This window comes from Zingiber officinale, chromosome 11A (assembly GCF_018446385.1).
Source record: "Zingiber officinale cultivar Zhangliang chromosome 11A, Zo_v1.1, whole genome shotgun sequence".
Taxonomy (NCBI): Eukaryota; Viridiplantae; Streptophyta; class Magnoliopsida; order Zingiberales; family Zingiberaceae; genus Zingiber; species Zingiber officinale.
In genome coordinates this window covers 5,843,903-5,868,096 of record NC_056006.1, presented here as the reverse complement: position 1 = coordinate 5,868,096, position 24,194 = coordinate 5,843,903, and the positions used below count along the sequence as shown (strand labels likewise).

Genomic DNA, 24,194 nt, shown 5'->3' with positions numbered 1-24,194 from the left:
CGCTAACCCCGATCTGATATCGCCTCCCGACCTTAGTTCGGTTCTGTTTATCCCGACTCCAAAGCTGTACGCCTGACTTTATCTAACCCGACCTGTATACCAGCATCCAATTCTGCTTACCTTGGACCAGGAGGTTATGAATCCTGACCTGCATCTTTAGCTGGCCCATCCCGACCTGCACGTTTCATTGATCCAAGTATTCTGAGCCATAAGGCTAGAAGTCTCAGCCTGTATCCTCGGCAAGCACACTCCCGACCTGCTTCTGTCCTCTATAATCCATGGTTTGTACGTCCCGACCTGTATGCCCGGTCTGCATGCCGACCTGCTTCTATCCTCTATAATCCATGGTTTGTACGCCCCAACCTGCACTCCCGGTCTGCATACCGACCTATTTCTGTCCTCTATAATCCATGGTTCGTACGTCCTGGCCTGCACACCCGGTCTGTATTCCGACCCATTTCTGTCTGCTGTTATCCATGGCTTGTACGTTCCGACCTGTACGCCAGGTCTGTATTCTGACCTGCTTCTATCCTCTGTAATCCCTGGTTCGTATGTCCCGACCTGCACGCCCGGTCTGTATTCGGACTCGCTTCTGTCTGTTGTTATCCATGGCTTGTACGTTCCGACCTGTACGCCCGGTCTGTATTCCGGCCCACTTCTGTCTGCTGTTATCTATAGCTTGTAAGTTTCGACCTGTACGCCTGGTCTATATTTCGACCCGCTTCTGTCTGCTGTTATCCATGGTTTGTACATCCCGACCTGTACGCCAGATCTGTTCTATACCAAAGGCCTTCCTTTCGTCGCCTTTACCTGGTCAGTGGGCTCAATCCTTAGCTGTACCTGGCCTGTGGGCCTAGTTCTCAACTATACCTGGCCTGTGAGCCCAGTTCTTCGTTGTACCTGGCCTATGAGCCCAGTTCTTGATTGCTATCGAGGCTGGATCTTGTCCAACTTATAATCCTATCCTTTGACTTCCCCGTCAGCTGAGACATTGGCCATGGCCACGTAAGCTTGACTTCTGACCATGGCCATGCAAGCTGAGACTCTGACCATGGTCACGCAAGCTTGACTTTTGACCTCCACCGGGGCTAGACTTCTGACCGTTCCATGGGCTTGACCTTTGACCACGTCATCCGCCTGACCCCCTTCTCATGCACCGTATCAATATATATATATATATATATATATATATATATATATATATATATATATATATATATATAGTTTGGATGGATTTTGAATTTAGTATTAAAATATTGATTTTGAATTTAGTATTAAACCATTAACTTAAATTAAAAAAATAAAGCCCAAATTATAAAGCATGCCTATTAGACGAGTTTCAGATAATCGAGCTAACCCAAGCCAAGTTTTAAATAAACCAAGTCTTTGAAATGATTGTTCAAGCTTGGCTTGATTTAATTTTTATGAGCTTAAGCTTAATGACATGATATTATTCACTTTGGGCATACGCCCTATCTTTTCTTTACCAAATCGCGAGTATCCGGTCACCCTAACCTGCTCTGGGCTTCTTCGCGAGTATTCGGTCACCCATGAACAGCTTTTAGCCTAACCTCACATTGCATTTAGTCTAAACCATGACTTTGATATCATTTGTTGTACTCAAAGGATATTCACATATCTTCACAATAACATGATATTGTCCACTTTGGGTCTAGACCCTCATAACTTTGTTCTTAAGCTCTACTTAAAATGTCTCATATTAATGAAGATATCATGTATCCTTTTAAACACATGATATTATAATGTATAAACCCAAAATTTTTTAATGTGGGACTAAACCCGAAATTTATAATGTACATTGAAATGTTAATAAATTAGAATTTCCTTAACAATATATATTTAAAAAAATATTCTGAAAATAAAAAAAAATGGTTTCAAATTTATTATCGATCAAATTAAAACCATTAACTTAAATTTTTAAAAAATAAAGCCCAAATTAGGTTTGTAAATGAGCCGAGCTGAGCTGAGCCGAGCTGAGTCGAGCTTCAGGGTATTCAAGTTTATTTGATAAGATAATCGAGCTAAGTCAAGCTAAGTTTTAAATGAACCAAGCCTTTGAAATAATTGTTCAAGCTCAGCTTAATTTAATTTTTATGAGCTTAAGGTTATTTGAAACTGGGTTGAGTTTGGTTCGTTTAGATGTTTCGAGCTCTCAATTCAAACTTAGCTTGATATTGGTTTAAGCTTGATTCATTTAGATATTATCAAAATATCCATTCAAGCTCGAATGACATGGTTCGTGAACTGTTGTACCCAAAGGATGTTCACATATCTCCACAATAACATAATATTATCCACTTTGGGCCTAGACTTTCATGACTTTGTTCTTAGGCTCTACCCAAAATATCTCATACCAATGGAGATATCATGCATCCTTTTAAACCCATGATCTTTACCAAATATTTCTAATGTGAAACTTTGATTGAAGTCTAACAATCTTCCCCTCAAACGAAGGACCACAATTACTCTTATAATCCGGGGCTCCTCGCGAGCATCTGGTCACTCTAACCTACTCTGAGCTTCCTTGTGAGCATCCGTATCCGGTCATCCTGACCTGCTTCGAGCCTCCCCGTAAGCATCCGGTCATCCTGACCTACTCATTTCATCCTAACTTGCTCCGGGCCTCCCAGTGAGCACGATCACTCATGACTTGTTTCAGGTCTATCCTTAACTTCGTTTAATGTCACCTCACATGGCATCCGGTCACTCATAACCTTCTTCAGACCTCCCGTGAGTATCCGATCACCCTGACATACTCGTCTCTCTGCAAGTATCCGGTCACTCTAATCTGCTCCAGGGCCTTCCCACAAGGATCCAATCACCCTGACCTACTCGTCTCCCTATAAGTATCTCCAGCAACCATTCAATCATACTAACCTGCTTCAGACCTCCCAGCGAGCATTCGGTCACTCATGACTCGCTTCAAGTCTATCCTTAACTTTGTTTAATGTCACCTCACATGACATTTAGTCTGGACCATGGCTCTGATACCATTTGTTGTGGTCAAAGGATATTCACATATATCCACAATGACATGATATTGTCCACTTTGGGCCTACACTCTCATGGCTTTGTTCTTGGGTTATACCCAAAAGGTCTTATACCAATGGAGATATCATGCATCCTTTTAAATCCATGATTTTTATCAAATTTTTTCAATATAGGATTTTAATTGAACTTTAATATGAATATTATTCATGAACATTATTCACGAATATTAGAAGATATTAGAAGGTATATTGAATGAATATAAATAAATTTTTAATTAAATCAACATCAACTTATTTATGAATATTTTGAATCATTTACCGCCTAAGACCAAATATAGAAAGCATGTCTATTAATAGAAAGCAAAGCCCTATAACCGACAGTTGCAGACATTAACGGCCACCTTGAACAGAGCCACCGTTTTCACTGGATTTGAGGGCAACCGTCGGGGATGTAGGCGCCGGCCTCGGTGGGGCAGTTAGCGAGGGGACAGTAGTCGTCCAAGACTCCGCCCCACCAGTTGACGGCATAGATGTCATAGTTTCCGAGGGCGAAGAAGGCGACGACGGCCATGAAGCTCGTGCCGGCGTCGAGGGCCGCCGAAAGCACGTAGGCGTAGCGGCCCCACCACTGCTTGTGCCTCTTGAACACCCAGTAGTTGAAGGTGAATCCGACGACGAACCAGCTGTTGTAGTTGATGGCCTTCGCCGGCGGCATCATTCCGGTGGCGCCGAAGATGACCGGGAAGTTGATCAGGCGGATCCATTTCTTCTCCGGGAAGAGGCGGTGGAAGACGTAGACGGGGACAGGGGCGAGGAGCCCGATGAGGAAGAAGTAGTTGAGGCTGACGTAGATGGAGCCAGGCCCGAACATCCGGTAAGGACCGACGACGCCCCAAATGATCGAGGCGCTGAAGAAGACGGAGTCGCTGGGGCAAGTCCACGGGGTGTCCGGCGGGAGCAGGTCGGTCTCGCAGATGTTCGGAACAGAGGTGAGCAGCCACCACGCCGTACCGAAGTAGCAGGCGTTGGCGATCACCGCGCCGACGAGTTGAGCGACGAACATCGATTTGGGAGGAATCTTCATGTAGTGGCCGAGCTTGAAGTCGCTGAGGAAGGTGATCGCCTGAGACATGCTGATGTAGCCGTAGGTCTTGAACACCACGTTAGCCATGGGCTTCCCCGGCAGGATGTAGCCGATCACCATCTCCGTGATGATATTGAGTCCGGGAAACTGCAGAAAAAAAATTAATTGATAGAATTTTCTCGGCGGCGTTAGAATGATGGTGTGGCGGCGGCGGCGTTACCGTGTTGGTGGTGGCGCCGATGATGCCGATGGGGAGGGTGAAGAAGAGTGCCATGGCGATGGCGAGGAGGATGCCCCAGTAAGGCAGCTGCAGGGCCCCGCCGAAGCCCTCGCAGGCGTAGATGGAGAGGGCGGTCATGGAGATGAGGATGACGAGGAACCACCACTGCGGCACGGCGGCGTAGTTGGCCTTCATGATACGCCCGTGCACGTCTAGGAACTTCTCGTTCGCCTTGGACGTCGCCTGCCGCCACAGCTTGAGCATGTACTGGCCGTCGAAGAGGAAGACGTGGGAGAGGGTGGCGGTGAGCGTGGCGAAGCCGATGCCGTAGGAGATGGCAAAGAAGGTGCTCATGTAGATGTCGCTGTAGCTCTCGTACTGGCGGACGTCGAGGGAGAAGGACTCGGCGTCGAGGATGCGGTCGAGGTCGTAGGGGGCACCGCCGCGCTCGAAGAGGTGGGAGGTGAGGAAGGTGAAGCGGCGGGCGTGGTAGATGTTGGTCCAGTAGCAGAGCGGCATGAGGATGTAGATGAGGATGACGTAGCCAGCGAGGACGTTGACGAGGACGAAGGGCGGCGCCGCGATGGGGCTTTGGAGCCAGGAGGTGGCGGTGGCCCAGTCGATCGCGAAGGCGCCGACGCCGAGGCCCCTGAGGCCGGAGCCGATCTGTTGGATGGGGATCGAGTTCTTCCAGATGAGGCAGAGGACCGACACAGACCCGATCGCCGGAAAAAGGTAGTTGGGGACGATGTAGTAGGCGAAGCTGCAACCCAAGCTGATCAGGAAGAACTGCAGCCTCGACAAGCCGCCCTTCGGCCGCCGTTCTTCTTCATTCAATGCTCTGCATTGAATCGAATCGCACTCGATCAAGCAAGGAAATGGATCGATTTTTTTACAGAGAATCTATTAGAAAAAACGCACCTAAAAAGGGAAACTTGAATGAGATTCGACGGCCACCACATGAACGGAGAATCCACCAAGTATTTCCTGAACAATCCTGCCCAACCGAATCCCAGCAACTGGAGATCGGAGAAAGAAGAATAAGATTAAAAATTGTTTTTTTTTGAGGGGGGGATTTAAAGGAGTAAAAATCGTAACTTGAGTGGTTTGAGTGAGGAGCATGGCGGCCATGGTGTTGATGCCGCGGTGGTAGAAGGCCTTGACGATGGTGACGATGCCGACGGCGTAATTACCGCCGGAGCCGGAGCTGGCGATGATGGTGACGAGGACGTGCTCCTTCATGGTGAAGGGGCCGGGGTTGAGGGAGAAGGACCAGTTGAGTAGAGGGACCCTGATGATCGTCGGCGGGAGGACGCGGGCCATCCATCGGCCGATGGGCAGCGCCAGGATCTGGACGCAGACGCTGGATATGGAGAGCTGGTTGGAGCGGTAGCTAAAGAACTGGTTGACGAAGGCGAGGAGGACGCAGCCGACGATGCCGAGGATCCATGTGCGGATCGTCAGGCATGGCTGCGACGGATCGTCGGTCGTCGGCACCGTCAGCCGGACCTGCTCGATCGGGCAGTCATTGTCCTCGTCCTCATCTGCACACAACGACCAATCGATCAAAAACGATATAGAAAAAAAATATTTTTAAAAAAACAAACAAAATTACCGAGATGTTTGGGAGGAGGATCATGATCAAGAACAGCTGAAGCCATGAAAAAATTTAAGTTAATGGAGAATCATTACAGCTAAATTAAAATTTATAAGGTAATATGATAGTGAAGATTCTCAAATTTAATTTGAAAAACAAAAAGGAATTGAATATTGAGAATCATGAATCATGACTATTTTTGTTTAAAAATGGCAGTTTGGTTAATTAAGGCTGGTGGAAAATAATTATAGGATTAATTAAAGTACAGCTCGTAGTTAACTGTGAGAATTTAAGAATAGAAACTTGGCATTTAATCAATTGCAAATATTGAAATTTCGAATGATATTTATTTTGTTTTTAGAAAGAGAATTATGAAAAAGTAAATGGAAAGAAAATTCATTGTATTTTTATTTGTATTTTTTTAAATGAAAATTTATTTTAACTTTTGAAAAGGAAGGAAAGTAATAAACTTCATTTAAAATCGTTTAAAAAAATGAAAGATCATTCGGGAATTAATAATAATGAAAAAAATATTATGAGTATTTTGGAAAACTTTAAAAATGGAATTTATTTAAAATAAATTATTATATTTGATAACAAAAATAAAATTAGTGAATTCAGAGCAATGAGTATTAGTGTTGAGTAAAATATTGGTCAAATCGAATTAACGGATCGAACCGATTAAAATCACGAGTTAAATTTGATTAATTTAAAATTTTATTTTTAATATATATATATATATATATATATATAATTCAATTAGTTCAATTCAATTTTTAATTTAGGGTTTAAAATAACAATTTAACTGATTAAAGTCGTGGACTGATAACTCCAAAATTACTTTAATTTGTGGAAAGGAAATAAATAATACATTTCATTCAAAATGCTAAGTAATAATACTGACAAAAAGAATATTAGAAGTATTTTTTTATAACTTAAAAAATTGAAATTTCTTTAAAATATATGATTATATCCTAGAACAAAGAAGATTTAGTAAATTTGGAGCAATTAATTTCAATCAAATTAAATTCACCGAACAAATCGAGAGTTCAATTCGGGAATTAACAACTATGGGAAAAAGTATTATGAGTATTTTTTATAACTTAAAAAAATAAAATTTATTTAAAATAGATGATTATATTTGATAACAAAGATAAAGATTAGTGAGTCCGGAGCATTTAGTACTAGGCTAGGGTGTTAAAAATAAACTCAATAATCCGATCTGAGTTGGAAAAAAAATCAGTTCAGATTAGAAATTTTTGAATTCGGATTATATTCATATTGAAGGTTTTTAAGGTTGAATATTTTTCGGATCAAATTCGGTTCAGATTCATATTGACTCAGATTAATCCGATTTTTGGATTCAATGAATTTTTGAGGGTTAAGTCAAATTTTTAAAAATTAAATAAAATAATTTTAAATATATCGATATTAATGTTAATACGATGATACAGAATATTGAAATAAAAATAAAGAATTATAGGGAAAATAATAAAAAAAATCATTTTAAATCAGATTATTTGGATTGGGTTCAGATTTGAGCTTAAAGTTTTGAATTGTATTCGAATTTTGATTGAGATTTTTAAAAAAATTCCAATCCAACTCAATCCATCTGAATTAATATCCCTAATTAGGGCAGAGTAAAATATCGATCAAATCGAATTAAAACCGATTGAAATCACGAGTTAAGCTTAGTTGATTTGAACTTTTATTTTTTAAATATATATATATATATATATATATATATATATATATATATATATATATATATATATATATATATATATATCAGCTAATTTAATTATTTATTTCAGATTTAGGATTTAAAATATTGATTTAACCGGTAAAAACAATGGGAGGTGATCAGTCAACTGAACTGATGACTCCAGTCTCCAAAGCGTAATTGTTATATTCTAACACTAGAATATAAAGCATCAGCCTATTAATGATGAAAAAATTAATTATCATAATTTTTGATTGAATTAATTGATTTATAAATCGTAGTTAATGGAGAATAATTACATGGGATTTATAAGGCTGGTATTCAAGATTCTACTAATTGAAATTTAATTAAAGAACAGCATGTAGAATTATGAGAATTTAAGAATAGAGGGTTATATTTATTTGGGTTTTAAAAGAAGAATTATGAAAAGAAAATTGAAAGAAAATTTATTTTATTTTTAAAAAAAAATTGCTTTAATTTTTGGAAAGGAAGTAAAGTAATATATTTCATTAAAAATGCTAAGTAATAACACTGAAAAAAATATTAGAAGTATTTTGTGATAACATAAAAAATTGAAATTTCTTTAAAATATATGATTATATCCGAGAACAAAAATAAGATTAGTAAATTTGGTGCAATTAGCATTAGGGCTGAGTAGTGGTGTAGTCCTGATTTTTATTTAGGGGGACAGAGGTGAAGAGGAAATGTCCTGCATGAAATACGTTCATCTTGTATTTTTTATAATATCTTAATATTATTAATTCATCTAATTTATTATTAATTTAATATTTTAAAAATATAAACATCTAATTTAATGACTATTTTTTTTAATAATTTAAAAATAAATAATAAATGGAATTGATAGAAAACTAATTGAGCGTTAATGAACCTTTACTTTTTATACATATCGATAACAATACTAAGTCAAATGTTTAACATAATTTTCTAATCCTATAACTATCTAATTTTAATTTATAAATTATATGATGATTCTATTCATGCAAGAAATAATGTGACTCAATTGATAAAATTTTTTTATGAAATTGATCATCTTCATATAACAAATCAAACATTAAATACACAAAATTTCAATATTTGTAAACACTTGCTTAACTAATAAATAAAAATATAAATATATGAAAAAGTAACACTTAAATCCATAATCAAAAGATCTCAAACAAAAACTTCATCTCAATCAAAAGATATTTATTATTAAGCGGTGGTGAAGCGACAACAGCGGTGTTGGCAACAAATGATAGTGATAGCGGTGTGCAGTGACAATTGTTGGTGCAACATCCCCCAGGTCAAGGTTGACCTGGTTGACCAAGCTTGAGTCTTGGTTTGGGTTTCGATGTTTGACAATGCAAGGTTGATTGAAGAAGAGTCGAGTAGGTCAAGGATGACCGGATACTTGACTGGGAAGTCCTAACTGGGATGTTAGGCAGAAGGAAGTCCTAGTGAGTGAAGCTAGGCAGAATGAAAGTCCTGGTGAGTGAAGCCAGGCAGAAGGAAAATCCTGGTGAGTGAAGCCAGGTGAAAGTCCTAGTGAGTGAAGCTAGGCAGTATGAAAGTCCTGGTGAGTGAAGCCCGGCAGAAGGAAAATCCTGGTGAGTGAAGCCAGGTGAAAGTCCTAGTGAGTGAAGCTAGGCAGTATGAAAGTCCTGGTGAGTGAAGCTGACAGGAAAATTGAGTAGGGAAGTCCTAGTGAGTGAAGCTAGGCAGTATGAAAGTCCTGGTGAGTGAAGCCAGGCAGAAGGAAAATCCTGATGAGTGAAGCCAGGTGAAAGTCCTAGTGAGTGAAGCTAGGCAGTATGAAAGTCCTGGTGAGTGAAGCTAGGCAGATGGAAACCCTGGTGAGTGAAGCCAGGCAAGGGAAAATCCAGATGGATCAGGGATTGACCAGACATCTGGTGGAAGTCCAAGTAGGTCAAGGAAGTGACCGGATACTTGGCACGACGAGAAAAGTCCAAGTGGGTCAAAGGGATTGCCCGGACACTTGGTGGGAAGTCCTGGCAGGTCAAGGGAGTGACCAGATGCTAGGCATGATGTACCAACAGGTCAAGGTTGACCGGATGTTGGTTTGGGAGTCTTGGAACTTGGTTTTGGGCAAAAACCAAGTGCTGGATCGATCAAGGGATCGATCCAGGAGCTGGATCGATCAGTGGATCGATCCAGGAGCTGGATCGATCAGTGGATCGATCGAGGCTTCTCCCAGCGAACAGAAAGCCTCTGGATCGATCCGTGGATCGATCCAGATGTCCCAATCGATCAGTGGATTGATTGGGACGCGGCTGCTTCGCGCGATAAGCGCTGGATTGATCCGTGGATCGATCCAGGCATTTTTCCCAGAGCACAGAGGCGCTCTGGATCGATCCATGGATCGATCCAAAGCCTCCCCGATCGATTGGGAACATTCGAATCGATCGGGATCCGACCGTTGGCGTCGTTTATAGTTGCAGGCGTGCGATGGCTGCGGCATATCTCTTCACCGATTCACTCCAGATCTCTCGCCAACTCCTCCACAGCGCTCTCAAAGATCAGATCGCCAGTTCTTGAAGGATCTTGGAAGCTTTTCAAGTCAAGAGGCGGATCAAAGGCAAGAAGAGAAGCTAGGGTTAGGGTTTTCTGTACTCATTGTAAGCTTTGCGCTTGTATTTTGTTTCCCTTTCCTTTCTTCTTGTACTGAGAGTCTTGTAGGGCTTCTCCGCCCTCGGTAGCTACCGAAAAGGAGTGTTTTCATAGTGGAGGGTGCGTGCGTGGTGTGGATCCTTGGACTAGTCACCTCTTGTGAGGTGGATACCAAGTAAACCAACCGTGTTAGCGTTGTGTGAGTTGTTTCTGTATTTTCCGCTGCACATCTTCGAAGAAACAAGCAACGCCGAGCAACGGGCACGCGAAGAGCTATTCACCCCCCCCCCCCCTCTAGCTACTTTTGGTCCTAACAAGTGGTATCAGAGCAAGGCCGCTCTTCACCGGAATCATCGCCGGAAGGGTCAAGCATAACAAGAAAAGCTAGAGGGGTGAAGAAGTTGGAGCAAATTCTTCAAGTTCAAGATTTTATTAAGCTCAACTTCAAGATGCAATTCCAAGATGAACTTGGATTTGACACAAGGGTGGCTCCACCATATTCATCTACAAGCTTCGATTCTTGGAAATCAAGAATCGAAAATTTTCTTATGATGGAGATAGAGCAATGGTTTGCTCTCATGGAAGGTTTTGAAACTTCCACAAATTCCAAGGGCAAAGTACTCAAAAGGAGCAAGTGGAGCCAAGAGCAAGTCCAAAGGTGCGAGGCCAATGACAAAGTGACCAAGCTTTTGGTCAATTTATTGCCAAGCACCATCCTTTGCAAAATTGGAGAATTTGAAGATGCAAAGGAACTATGGAGCAAATTGGCCAAGCTTCATGAAGAGATCCCCTCCACTGTACAAGAGCAAAAAGTATCCAGAGAGGGTGACTCTTTGGAGCAAGACCAAGAGGAGGGCTCCGAGGTTGAGAGATGCTCAACCTCCGAAGAAGAGGAGATCCAAGAAGCTTCATCCTCAAGGGAATGCAACGAAGGGAACAAGGAGGGAGCATACTCCTTGTTTCATATTCAAGATGATGAAGCCTCCACCTCTAGGATTGAGGGGGAGCAATCCTTGGTGACGCCGGATCAAGAAGAAGGAGAAGCTTCTACATCCGGGTCAAGAGACGAAGAGGAGGAAGTAGATTCTACCTCCACAAGTCAAGAAAAATCAAATGGAGGAGAATCAAGGTCCGATCAAGAGGAAGCTTCTACCTCCGGATCCAAAGAAAAAGATGCCACCCCTACAAGCAAAGGTATAAATATTTCAATTAATAATAAAAATCATATTATATGCTTTGAATGTAGGGAACATGGGCACTACAAGAGCAAGTGCCCTAAATTGGCCAAGAAGAAGGGCCAAATGGCACAAAAGGGCAAGGAGAAGCTCAAGGAGACCACCCCCGGGACAAAGAAGAGCAAGGAGCATATTGTGTGCTTCTTGTGTCAACAAAAAGGGCATTACCGAAGTCAATGCCCCAAGGGGAAGAAGATGGTCAAGGCTCAAGGAGGCACTAGTCAAGGGGGAGCCTCCAAGGTAAAAAGGAAGGTAACTTTCATTGAGCTCATTCCCTTGCAAAATGGTAAAAAGCATGCTAGGTCAAATTTTTATCATTTTAATGCGATTTACCATAAGAATAGGAAGCATGAGGGCTTTAAGGAAAAGCATGTGGCCCTACATGCCAAAACTACTATCCCTAAGGCTAGGAATGTAGGTAAAAACCTAGGCGATAACTCTAAGGATTTAAGATACAAGCCTAGAAACAAAAATGCTCATGGATCAAATACTAAGGACTTAGTGAGAGAAAATCAAGTCTTGAGGTCAAGACTTGATAAAATGGAGAAGACCCTAAAAATGATGGAAAATATCCTATTAGGGCAAAGTGAGCATAACTTAGGTTTAGGAAAATCAAAGCCATCCAATGGCCATAAAGGTTTGGGATACAAACCAAAAGCTAAGAAGGATGTGCCTAGTTATCATAGGGTTCCATATAGTTATGGAACGAATCCTAAGTCTAGAGGTCAAGTCAAGGATACAAGGGAAGATATCCCTAGAAGTATCTTTGCAACCAAAGTGACTAAGACTTCTAAGAAGTCTAAGAAAGTCACGAACAAGGTTACAAGGGAGGCTATCCCTAGAGTTGACCTAGAAAATGTGACCAAGGCTTCTAAGAAGCCCAACAAGGTCACTAGGAAGGTATCTAGGGAAGTTATCCCTAGTGAGTACCTAGAGCATCCAAGGAGCACCAATAGGTGTTGGGTTCCTAGGAGCATCTTCTCTACCCCATAGATGGGTTAGAGAGTGTCAACTCCGATTAGAAGGGTAGTTAACCCAACTTTGAGGAAATTGACACTCAAGGAGCATTTTCAAGGTTTTTGTTAACCTTTGAAAATGAAATGGAATTATTATTTACTCCTTGAAAGAGTAAAATATGTCAAATTGGAGAAGTATTGATTTTATTTTAAAGTGGCACAAATTTGAGAAAACATAAGAACTACCAAGTTGGGATTTTGGTATGTTCTTAGGAAATTAAAGGCAAACTAAGCCTTAATTTAAAAGTGCTACTCTTGTGGAAAAATGAAATATGCCAACATTTGAGGACATATTTATTTTCAATTGGCATACATTAATCAAGGAAATTAGAAATGCCAATTTAGGTTTTGGCATTTTCTTGAAGCACTTTAGGGCAATCTAGGTTTAAGTCGTAAGTTTAGCTAAGATTTTAAGGATACTTAGATAGTTAATCTAGGTATATTTTATTTATGCTAAACCTTGCCATGATTGTTTGCCCATCATATGCCATGACATCATGTCTATTTTTGCATTCATGTTTTATTATGAAAAATCCAAAAATACCATGTAATGACATTCATACATCATGTAATTATAGGAATCTTTCTTTTAAAAGTTATTTTATTTTGATGTATGCCATAACATTATCATGCATTAGTTTAATTCCCTTGTAATTAAGGACAAATGGCATTTAACAACCCTTATTAACAAGTGACATTCTAGGTGGATGTCTAATATTTCTAAAATGCCTAGATAGATATATATGATCCCTAGATTAGGGCAAAAATCAAAATCTACATCTCACAAAGACTATAAGGTGACTTGTATGTGGTTTAGTGCACATTAGATACAAGTGAGATGTTAGGATGATGAACAAAACTCAAGATATTGATTTAGTGCATTCCTTTGAGTTTTAAATTCATCAAAACACATAGTTATGTGTTTCCCCATCATTGGGAAAGCTAATGTACAAGTCATGTGCATTAAGCCCAAGGAACATGGTGGGATATTGGTTTTGAAAATGTTTTTAAAATAATTTTGGAAAACCTTGGTGAAGGCTATCTTTTGATAGTAATCACCATTGAATAGTTAGACACAAACTTGAAGAAAACACTAAAGTTTTTGCAAGTTCTCAAGTTTGTGTCAATCTTTGAAAATATGAAGTATTTTCATAGAAAACTATTTTTCCGTGATAGTAAATGCCCTAAATAATGTCTACACGAAATTTCATAATTTTTGGATTTTTGTAGAATTTTCTAGGGGTTTCTGAAGTTGACTGAAATGGAATTTCAGCAACTATCAGAGCTCCGATCGATCCATGGATCGATTGGAGTTCCTGAATCGATCCGTGGATCGATTCGAATGAGCAGAAGCTCGCTGGATCGATCAGCCGATCGATCCAGGGAGTCTGAATCGATCAGTGGATCGATTCAGCAAGGTTCAATCGATTGGAACCCAACTCCAATCGATCCAAGTTGCTGATTTTGGCTGGGAAGGCCTGATTTCAGCATCTTTGAACCATGGTTAGTCTATGTAACCATTCTAAACCCTTAAAAATACATTTGTATACACAAACCGGGTGTTTTCGTGTTGAAAACAAGGATGGAATGGTTAAGGAAGACTTCGTTGAAGTTTAGGTTGAGGTTTGTTTCAAATTTTGAATATTTGAACCTCCAAACTTCTAAAATTTGGGTTTCCTAAAGTTTTAGGAATTCCAAGTCATTGTTGGTGCAATGACAGAAGTTACCACCATGTCTTTAGGGGGAGGGACTCTTTAAAGACATGAAAATTATTTTTCATGAACCTTGGAAGGTGGTCAACCTTCCGTTAAGAATATGCTCAAGGTTGAGCGTTTGAACTTTAATGGGGAGTGGATATCCTCATTGTTCAAGTGGTTTCAAGTGGATAATGCTCAAGGATGGGCATTTGCCTACATTGGGGGAGAATGTAGGGTTAAGGTAAATGAAGGGTATGGGACCTTCATTATCGTGTTGGTCACAACGAGTGAAGTTGTGAACAACGATGAGCAACTCTTCAGGGGGAGAGTTTTCAACAATGGGGCATTTGTTGAAGAGTGCCCAAAATTGAGGCACGGATTGATGTGTGCTCAAAGATGGTTTGATGTGTGCCAATAGGGGGAGAATGAAAGGGAGTAAGTTAGGCTTTCATTACCTAGAGGGAGTTTGCCCTCTTAGGGGGAGAATGAAGGGCTTAACTTATGTATTCATTACCTAGTGGCATGAAGAAGGTTTAGGCTATGGGATTAGCCTAACTTACATATGGTATTGTAAGTGATAGTGTTGGTATTGTCAAACATCAAAAAGGGGGAGATTGTTGGTGCAACATCCCCCAGGTCAAGGTTGACCTGGTTGACCAAGCTTGAGTCTTGGTTTGGGTTTCGATGTTTGACAATGCAAGGTTGATTGAAGAAGAGTCGAGTAGGTCAAGGATGACCGGATACTTGACTGGGAAGTCCTAACTGGGATGTTAGGCAGAAGGAAGTCCTAGTGAGTGAAGCTAGGCAGAATGAAAGTCCTGGTGAGTGAAGCCAGGCAGAAGGAAAATCCTGGTGAGTGAAGCCAGGTGAAAGTCCTAGTGAGTGAAGCTAGGCAGTATGAAAGTCCTGGTGAGTGAAGCCCGGCAGAAGGAAAATCCTGGTGAGTGAAGCCAGGTGAAAGTCCTAGTGAGTGAAGCTAGGCAGTATGAAAGTCCTGGTGAGTGAAGCCCGGCAGAAGGAAAATCCTGGTGAGTGAAGCCAGGTGAAAGTCCTAGTGAGTGAAGCTAGGCAGTATGAAAGTCCTGGTGAGTGAAGCCAGGCAGAAGGAAAATCCTGGTGAGTGAAGCCAGGTGAAAGTCCTAGTGAGTGAAGCTAGGCAGTATGAAAGTCCTGGTGAGTGAAGCCAGGCAGATGGAAACCCTGGTGAGTGAAGCCAGGCAAGGGAAAATCCAGATGGATCAGGGATTGACCAGACATCTGGTGGAAGTCCAAGTGGGTCAAAGGGATTGACCGGACACTTGGTGGGAAGTCCTAGCAGGTCAAGGGAGTGACCAGATGCTAGGCATGATGTACCAACAGGTCAAGGTTGACCGGATGTTGGTTTGGGAGTCTTGGAACTTGGTTTTGGGCAAAAACCAAGTGCTGGATCGATCAGGGGATCGATCCAGGAGCTGGATCGATCAGTGGATCGATCGAGGCTTCTCCCAGCGAACAGAAAGCCTCTGGATCGATCCGTGGATCGATCCAGATGTCCCAATCGATCAGTGGATCGATTGGGACGCGGCTGCTTCGCGCGATAAGCGCTGGATTGATCCGTGGATCGATCCAGGTGTTTTTCCCAGAGCACAGAGGCGCTCTGGATCGATCCATGGATCGATCCAAAGCCTCCCCGATCGATTGAGAACATTCGAATCGATCGGGATCCGACCGTTGGCGTCGTTTATAGCTGCAGGCGTGTGATGGCTGCGGCATATCTCTTCACCGATTCACTCCAGATCTCTCGCCAACTCCTCCACAGCGCTCTCAAAGATCAGATCGCCAGTTCTTGAAGGATCTTGGAAGCTTTTCAAGTCAAGAGGCGGATCAAAGGCAAGAAGAGAAGCTAGGGTTAGGGTTTTCTGTACTCATTGTAAGCTTTGCGCTTGTATTTTGTTTCCCTTTCCTTTCTTCTTGTACTGAGAGTCTTGTAGGGCTTCTCCGCCCTCGGTAGTTACCGAAAAGGAGTGTTTTCATAGTGGAGGGTGCGTGCGTGGTGTGGATCCTTGGACTAGTCACCTCTTGTGAGGTGGATACCAAGTAAACCAACCGTGTTAGCGTTGTGTGAGTTGTTTCTGTATTTTCCGCTACACATCTTCGAAGAAACAAGCAACGCCGAGCAACGGACACGCGAAGAGCTATTCACCCCCCCCCCCCCCTCTAGCTACTTTTGGTCCTAACAACAATAACGTGGATTGCAGTGATAGCAATATGTGGTAGAAGACTTTGAAGGTAAAATTAAGGTTAGGAAAAGAAAATAGAAAGGGATTAGGAAAGGAAGAAGAACCGAAGCGAAGTGTGAAATAAAAAAAAATTAAAAAAAAAAAACTCAGAGGAGAGAAAAAAAGTTGAAAAAAAAATCAGAGAGACAAAGGGGAGTGAGCGGAGAGAGAAAAAGGTTCAACTTTGATTTTTAATTAAGCTTTTTTGGAAAACTCTTTGAGAGTTTTAAAATTTATAACTAATTTTTTTAAAATTTATTTTCATTATATTAATTTTTCCCCCTAGATTTCGGGGGCGGCCGCACCCAGCCCATATAGCTATGCCCATGGGGCTGAATAAAATTTTAAGTCAAATTAAATTAACCAAACGAATTGATCAAAATCGAGAATCCAATTCAATCAATTCAAAAATTATTATTTTAAAAAAATATTGATTAATGTAATTAGATAGTTCAATTTTAAATTTTAAATTTAAGATATTGATTTAATTGACTAAATCGAACATGGTGCGGTGATAAGGGGTCCCATCCCGCGAAAGATAGCTATCATGGTGGAGGTCAAAGTTAAGGCGGTCAACGCTCAGATATCATCGGTCGGGCGGGTGATTATGCTCCCACCGGAGGTAGATGGTCTCAATTCGCCGCCACCTTTGACACGGGGCGGAGTCAAACGACCGACACTCAATGAAGTAAGACGATGTGCAGAAGCCGAGCCGAGCGGCTACCCCGCTCGGCGAGGCAGCAAGACTTGGCATTAGCAGAATGGGACTTCTGCTGAGCGGCTACGTCGCTCGGCCTGGCAGCAGGGTGCGACAAACATAGTGAAATACGGGCGAGCAAACGTGTCACAAGCACGGTCGAGTTCCGGCCGAGCGGACGAGATACAGGAACAGCGAAGTTCTGGCCGAGTTGCCAACCCACTCAGCCTAGCAGCATACTCTCTCTGGTATCCATCGACATCCCTTTGGGAGTTAGTGTCGCCGATGCTGGGCATGGACAGCCAGAAGATTGTACGACGGAAGCTTTCACTGTCACTTTAGAGATATGCTCAGCATGTTAAAGTACTGTGTCAGGGACATTTTACTGACAAGTCTTTGTTAGGACCTTGACGTTCGCTAGAGGAGGGTGAATAGCGTCTCACCCAAAATGTCGCTTCCTACAATAGTTAGTATGCACAGAGAAAATACAAGACAAACACTAACAAAAGAAAGCAAACCTAACACGTTGTTTAACGTGGTTCGGAGATGAAACTCCTACTCCATGGTTGTCCGTAAGATGGACGATCCCGATCCGTCAGTGGATGACTCCCCGGAAAACCTCCGGCTAGCTCGAGTAGCTCCTTGTGGGTGGAGAAACCTCGCCACAAAATCACACAAGCTCTTGATCACTCAAGAAGACCTTGGAGACTCTAATAGGAGTTAACCACCTCTATTTTCGTCAACCTTGGCCAAGCAACCCGAGCTCTATTAAATAGAACTCGGGAGGAAACATCTAGCTATGTTTCCCGCCACCAGTCTGTTGGACCGTTGTGGCCGGCTAGAAGGGGGGTTGAATAGTCTGCCAAAAACAAAAGCACAACCCTTCTCGTACTTTCAACAGAACACTTGCGTAAAATCGAAAAGCAATAAATTAAAATAGAAAAAGAAGAGGCACCAGATGTTTACTTGGTTACAACCGGGGAGGTTGTTAATCCAAGGAGTGGAACGCACTAGAATATCTCCTTCAGGCGGAGAAACCTCTTACAGCAATGAGAGCGTAAAAAGAAAGAACCTAATCTAGAATTTGAGCGCACAAGTGTTGGAATTACAATTTCTGAGTTGTTGAAAAGTTTCTGGACCAAGGCTGTATTTATAACCTTGGTCGGGACGGTCCAAAGGGGTTCCGGGCGCCTTGGGGGGATAAAACTTTATCCTCAGCGTTCAGATTGCGATTGACATGATATGGTCAAAAAGTCAACTCTGGACCCCCCGGAAGGGTTCCGAGCGCCCCGGAGGAGTCCGGACTCCCCGGACAGTTTCAGGTGCCCCGGACTATTCCGGGCACCCCTGTAACACCCTTAAATTTTATCTATTGCAAAAGAGTAAAAAGAAATAGAAGAAGAGAAAAGAAATAAAACTTTATTCCCAACGTTCAGATCGCGATAGCCGTGATCTGGTCAAAAAGTCAACTCTGAGCCCCCGAAAGGGTTCCGGACGCCCCGGAGGGGTCCAGGCTCCCCGGACAGTTCTAGGCACCCCGAACTGTTCCGGGCGCCCCTGTAACACCCTTAAATTTTATCTATTGCAAAAGAGTAAAAAGAAATAGAAGAAGAGAAAAGAAATAAAAATAATAGATTTAAAAATGACCTTGGTCAGGATTGAACCCAAGACCTATTATTTAAGATTAGTTGAATTTGCCATTAGGGTGGTGGTAAAGCATCACATTGGCAATAGGAAATAATTGATTATAAGTAGATTTTTTTGGGTAAAGAGATGCTTCAACTTTCACTTAGTATAAAAGGGGATGGATGAGTTCAAAACCTAGATTTCATCTCCCTCTTTTCCTCCCTAGCTGAATTCTTCCTATCCCTTCTTACAAGTTTGGCCAAGAACCCTAGGGCTTCAAGTTGTAAAGATTTTCAAGGAGAGAATCCAAAGGGAAGGTCTCCGGCAAGGAGGTAGTTCGCACGGGGAAAGGTATCCTGGAGATTGAAGCATACAAGGGAGGTTGTCTTCTCTACATCTAGAATAGTAGGATCTAGCGAAAGGATATAAGTACTACTCACCTGCAGTATGAGTTGTTACGATTATGCATGTGAAAATTTCCTTGTGGTAGTTTTAGTATAATTTATGCTTGCTAAAGAAAATACATACTATGATATGTTTTATACATGTTATGAAGATACATGTTATGATATGTGAGATGCCTCCCCTAAGTTTCGGGAATTAAGAGCATGTAAGTACTTTGATTTGTTTCCCATTAAGTTTTTGGGACTAAGAAGTATAATCAAGTGCCCTAAGATGCTTTCCTATAAGTGTGGGGGATTAAGTGCATATAAGGTGTTTGTCAAAATGACAAACAAGTGCAATTATAAGAAAGTAATAAGTAAAAGAAAGTATTTTACTTTTAATTGGCATGTACTGGACACAAGGTCTATGGGTGGGCTCCCAAAGCGCCCCTAGGCCCCTAGATCGCCTAGTAGTACCTTAATAGGTTCGGGACTAGCTACCTCGGACTTTATTAAGGATGCGCGTAAAGTGGTACAATGTCGAACCCAAAGCAAGTTGACTATTATTTTCACTAGTATGTAATATAAAGTTTTCAAAGCTTATTGATTTGGTTAAGTGAAAACATAGTTGAGTTGAGAATTAGCATTAGAGAGTGCAGTGTTTGATCTCTATAGCATAGCAAGTTTTATGTTTTCCCTTGCATGTTGATGTTACGAGCATGGTTTTATGTGAATGTTTTACACTATCAACTGATTTTAAAATGCATTCCATATACATATTCCCGAGATATGGGTTTTAGCATGATTGATTGTTAAATGCATGTTTTGTGTTTCCACAAGCAGTTTGAAAAACATGTACTCTTCTTAATGCATTATTTTGTTAGTAGATGGTACTTACTAAGCATTTGGCTTATAGTTTGTATTTCCTTATACTGCAGATAAAGGTAAAGGAAAGCTTTAGTAAGAGGAGGCGGCAGGGGCAGTGCTTGGTGGTGTGTGTGTGACGGAATAGTGGAAGAAGATCCTGGAACTTGTTAGTGCAAAGAAATGTGTAAACCAGGTTTTAGTGTGTACTTTCCTACCTCTTGACTATGCAAGTAATGTCACAAAGAATTTCTTATGATGAATTGTCAGTTTGGTAGTAATTAGTATGTCAAAAAAAAAAAAAAACTCTCCCTCAAGTGAGGGGATTATGTAGTAGCCAAGGATGAGTAGAAAGGAGAGATTGAGTCTTTTGGGGTGCAAGGTGTGACCCCCACACGGCCCGTAACACGGCCATGTGGAGTCACACGACTCCAACTCTCTCCCTCTTGACCCTGGTTGCACGATCGTGTGCTACACACGGCCATGCGAGGCTTAGCCTCTGGAAAGGTTACACGGCCGTGTGCTACAAACGACCATGCGAGGCTTAGCCTTGGGAAAGGTTGCACGACCGTGTGCCACACACGATCATGTGAGGCTTAGCCTTTAGAAAGGTTGCACGGTCATGTGCCACACACGGCCATGCAAGGCTTAGCCTCTAGAAAGGTTGCACGACCATGTGCCACACACGACCATGAAATGCTTAGCCCTTGGAAATGTCACACGGACGTGTGACCTGCACACGACCATGTTAGAGTGTATACTAAAAGCCTAGCTTTCGTAAACATTTATTTTGAAATAAAGAATCACATTGGTAAAAAATGTCTACATTTATATGCTAAGTGTAGTTGTTCAATTAATTTATATTGTAGATAACATAGTGTGTGGTGTCACACACAGAAGATCATGTTATCGGTTCTTTATAAATTATAAACAGTAGCTCACGACTAAGATGGATAGGAACAAACCATTGGAATAGTCGTAGTGTAATTTGGTATTAGTTTATCTTAACTATAAAATTACACTAGTACACTCTGAGTGTATTGAGCAGGACCATTTAAGGTAAGTTCTTTTTATGCTGACTTAATAAAAGAACAAGACCTTAGTTATTATGAAAGTGTGTGCTCTTAATCCTAATATAATAACAAACACATATATTTAGTATTCATTTCTTTAACTTATCAAAGGGTGAGATTTAGTTGGATAAATCAAAAGACCCAATAAGTTGGGAAATGATATTATTTATAGTGTGTGTTGTTGATTATAGAAGAAAACAGTGTCCTAGTAATCTAGATTGATAATGTCCCCAAGAGGAGCTCATAAGGATTGTCATGTTAAACCCTGCAGGTGGACTTAGTCCGATATGACAATAAGGTTGAGTGGTACTACTCTTGGACTAAGATGTTAATTAAAAAGAGTTGTCAGTAACTCATTTAATTAGTGGACATTTGACATCTTAAACACAGGGAGACTAACACACTCATAATAAGAATGAGCCCAAAATATAATTTGGGATTGGTGTGGTAGTTCAATAATAATTCTTTAGTGATATAAATTATTATTGATGAAATTAAGTTGGGTGTTCGAGGCGAACACAGGAAGCTTAATTTCATCGGGAGACCAAAATCAATTCCTCCTCTCGGTCCGTATCGTAGCTTCTTGTATATAGAGAATTATAACCACCGCATACCCACATTTCTACCCACCTTGAGGTGACCGGCCAAGCTAGCTTGGAGCCCAAGCTAGGGTCGGCCAAAACTAAGGGTGGAGCCAATTTAAGGTGGTCGGCCAAAGCTTGGATCCCAAGCTTAGGTGGTCGGCCACTAGAAAAATAAAAAGGGTTTTATTTAAAATCTTTTCTTATGTGGATATTATGGTTTTAAAAGAGAGTGAAAAATTATTAGAGAAATTTTTATTAAAATTTCGGAAGTAAATTAGGAAGTTTTAATTCTTATGTTATTAAAACTTTCCTTGCTTGGAGCTATGAGGTGGCCGACCACTTAATATAAGAAAAGGAAATTATTTTTAATCAATTAAATTTTTCTTTTCATGACAAAGAAAATAAGGAAGTTTTTATTTAAATTTTCCTTATTTGTCAAGACCAAGGATTATAAAAGAGAGAGAGGGGTGCCTTTATGAGATACAACTCTATTCTAGTTTCCTCCCTCTCTTCCTTGGTGGTGGCCGACCCTAGTCCTTACTCTTTTCCTTTTCTCTTTTTCCTTGGTGGTCGGCGGCATCAATACTAGCTAGAGGGGTTTTTGGTGGTCGGTTCTAGCTTGGGAATAAGAAGAGAAATGAAGCTTTGCTCTTGCATCTCTTGGAGTTCATTGGTTGGTAGCCGAATCTTGCTAGAAGAAAGGAGGCTTGGTGGTTCTCATCTCGGTAGATAGTTGCCCACACAACGTCCGAGATAAGAAGAGGAATACGGTAGAAGCTTCCACTATCACTTCATATATATGCTCGGCCTGTTAAGGTATTGTGTCAAGGACACTTTACTGACAAGTCTTTTCAGGAAAAATTTTGAAAAGCGTGCTCGCCTTGGGGAGTGTGCATGCGCGCTACAAAAGCTCTATATAAAGGGGGTTCAAGCATCGACGGAGATATGCGATATTAATTATTTGCGTTACAGTCTTCTTGTTATTCCGCCTTATATTTCATCGTCGGTAACTGACTTGAGCGTCGGAGGATCAATGCTCAGGATCTCTTTTCTAGTTCGACACTGACATTATTTATGTTGTAAATCGAAGAGAAGTCTACATGTGATCAGCAAGAGCGCCATATTTCTAATTTTCTACCTCTGTAACTTTGGGATAACATTAAAATCGAAAGTCATCAATCGAATGATATGTTTTATCAGTTGACTAATGATTCCAAACTACGGCGGGTTGTACTCAAGTATTTGATTGATGAACTTGATTGTTCATCAATCATCATCAGTGGACCGACTGATATAAAATATTAGTTAATTAATAAAAAATTATTTATTTTAATTTTTGACTGAATTAATTAAATTTTTATCCGTTCTATTTGATAAATCTCAATGGATTGAGAATAAATACGGGGAATTAAATTTATAAGGCAGTGTGACACTCCTGTTTGAAATTTAATGTGCAAAGAAAGGGACAGAATTTTTATTGCTAATTATTGACGGTTAAGATTAGTGAATCATGAATATATTTTTTTTAAAAAAAGTTGAAGTTTGGGTAGTTAGGGTTAGTGGGGAATAATTATGCGATTAATTAAAGAACAACTTTTAGCTAACTGTGAGAATTTAAGAATAGAAGTTGGTTATGGGTGATCAAATTAGATCAGTTAAACTGAATTAATGAATTAAATTTAAATTTGATTAAATTGATTAAATCAAATTTAGCTAATCAAAATCAAAAATTTAATCATAATTCCATAATTCGTAACTCTCATCTCCTCTCAAGTCTCAATTTAATCGGAAGCTAATTATTTTAATTTTATTCAATCGATGTTTTATTATTCGATTTATTCTATTTTTTAAGACGTTATGTAAAAATAACAATTTATTTGATATAAACGATATGATGGATTCGATTATTAATGGATTGTTCGTACTTAGATTTGGCATTAAATAAAGTGCAAATATTCCCAATGATATTTATTTGAGTTTTTAGAAGAAGAATTATGAAAAGAAAATTTATTTTAAAATTTTAAATTTGTTTTATTTTTTTGGAAAGAAAAGGAAATAATAAGCTTTCGCTCAAAATGCTAAGAAATAACACTGGGAAAAAACTTTAAAAAACAGGTAGAATGATGTGGCGTAGAATTGAGAGAGTTCAAGAATACTTTCAACCCCCAATTGAAGATGAGATGCCCAGTAGCCTTTGGAAAAAGTTGTGAGTGACAAAATAGGCTTTAAGGTTTGTGGATGAATGCCGTAGTCTCTGCCTCACTATAACTCAATCAATATCAACAATATATTTTGACAACTACAGTAAAATCATACTCTCCCTTATTAGGTCTAGGCTACTTCCATAGTGATTGGCCGCTTGGGTTTAGTTGTCTATTGTATTGAATTGGTGACCAATCAATAGTTTCCCTTCAAGACAAAACATTTTGTTGTGCCTCGAGAAAAAACTACAAGAGATTCAAACCTCGAGTAAACATTTAGGTACCGAAGTGCAAAGA

At 40.6% G+C, this 24,194-nt stretch overlaps 1 protein-coding gene across 1 annotated transcript; it reads right to left on the bottom strand.

Moving 5' to 3' along the window:
- Positions 1–3,432: 3,432 nt before the first annotated feature.
- LOC122032702 (oligopeptide transporter 5-like) lies at positions 3,433–5,869 on the bottom strand (the record flags this gene model as incomplete). The annotated part of the gene is made up of 4 exons (XM_042592019.1): positions 3,433–4,242; positions 4,316–5,156; positions 5,237–5,334; positions 5,414–5,869. Coding segments are annotated over 4 exons (2,205 nt in total), but the record flags the coding sequence as incomplete, so codon positions are not given.
- Positions 5,870–24,194: the final 18,325 nt, after the last annotated feature.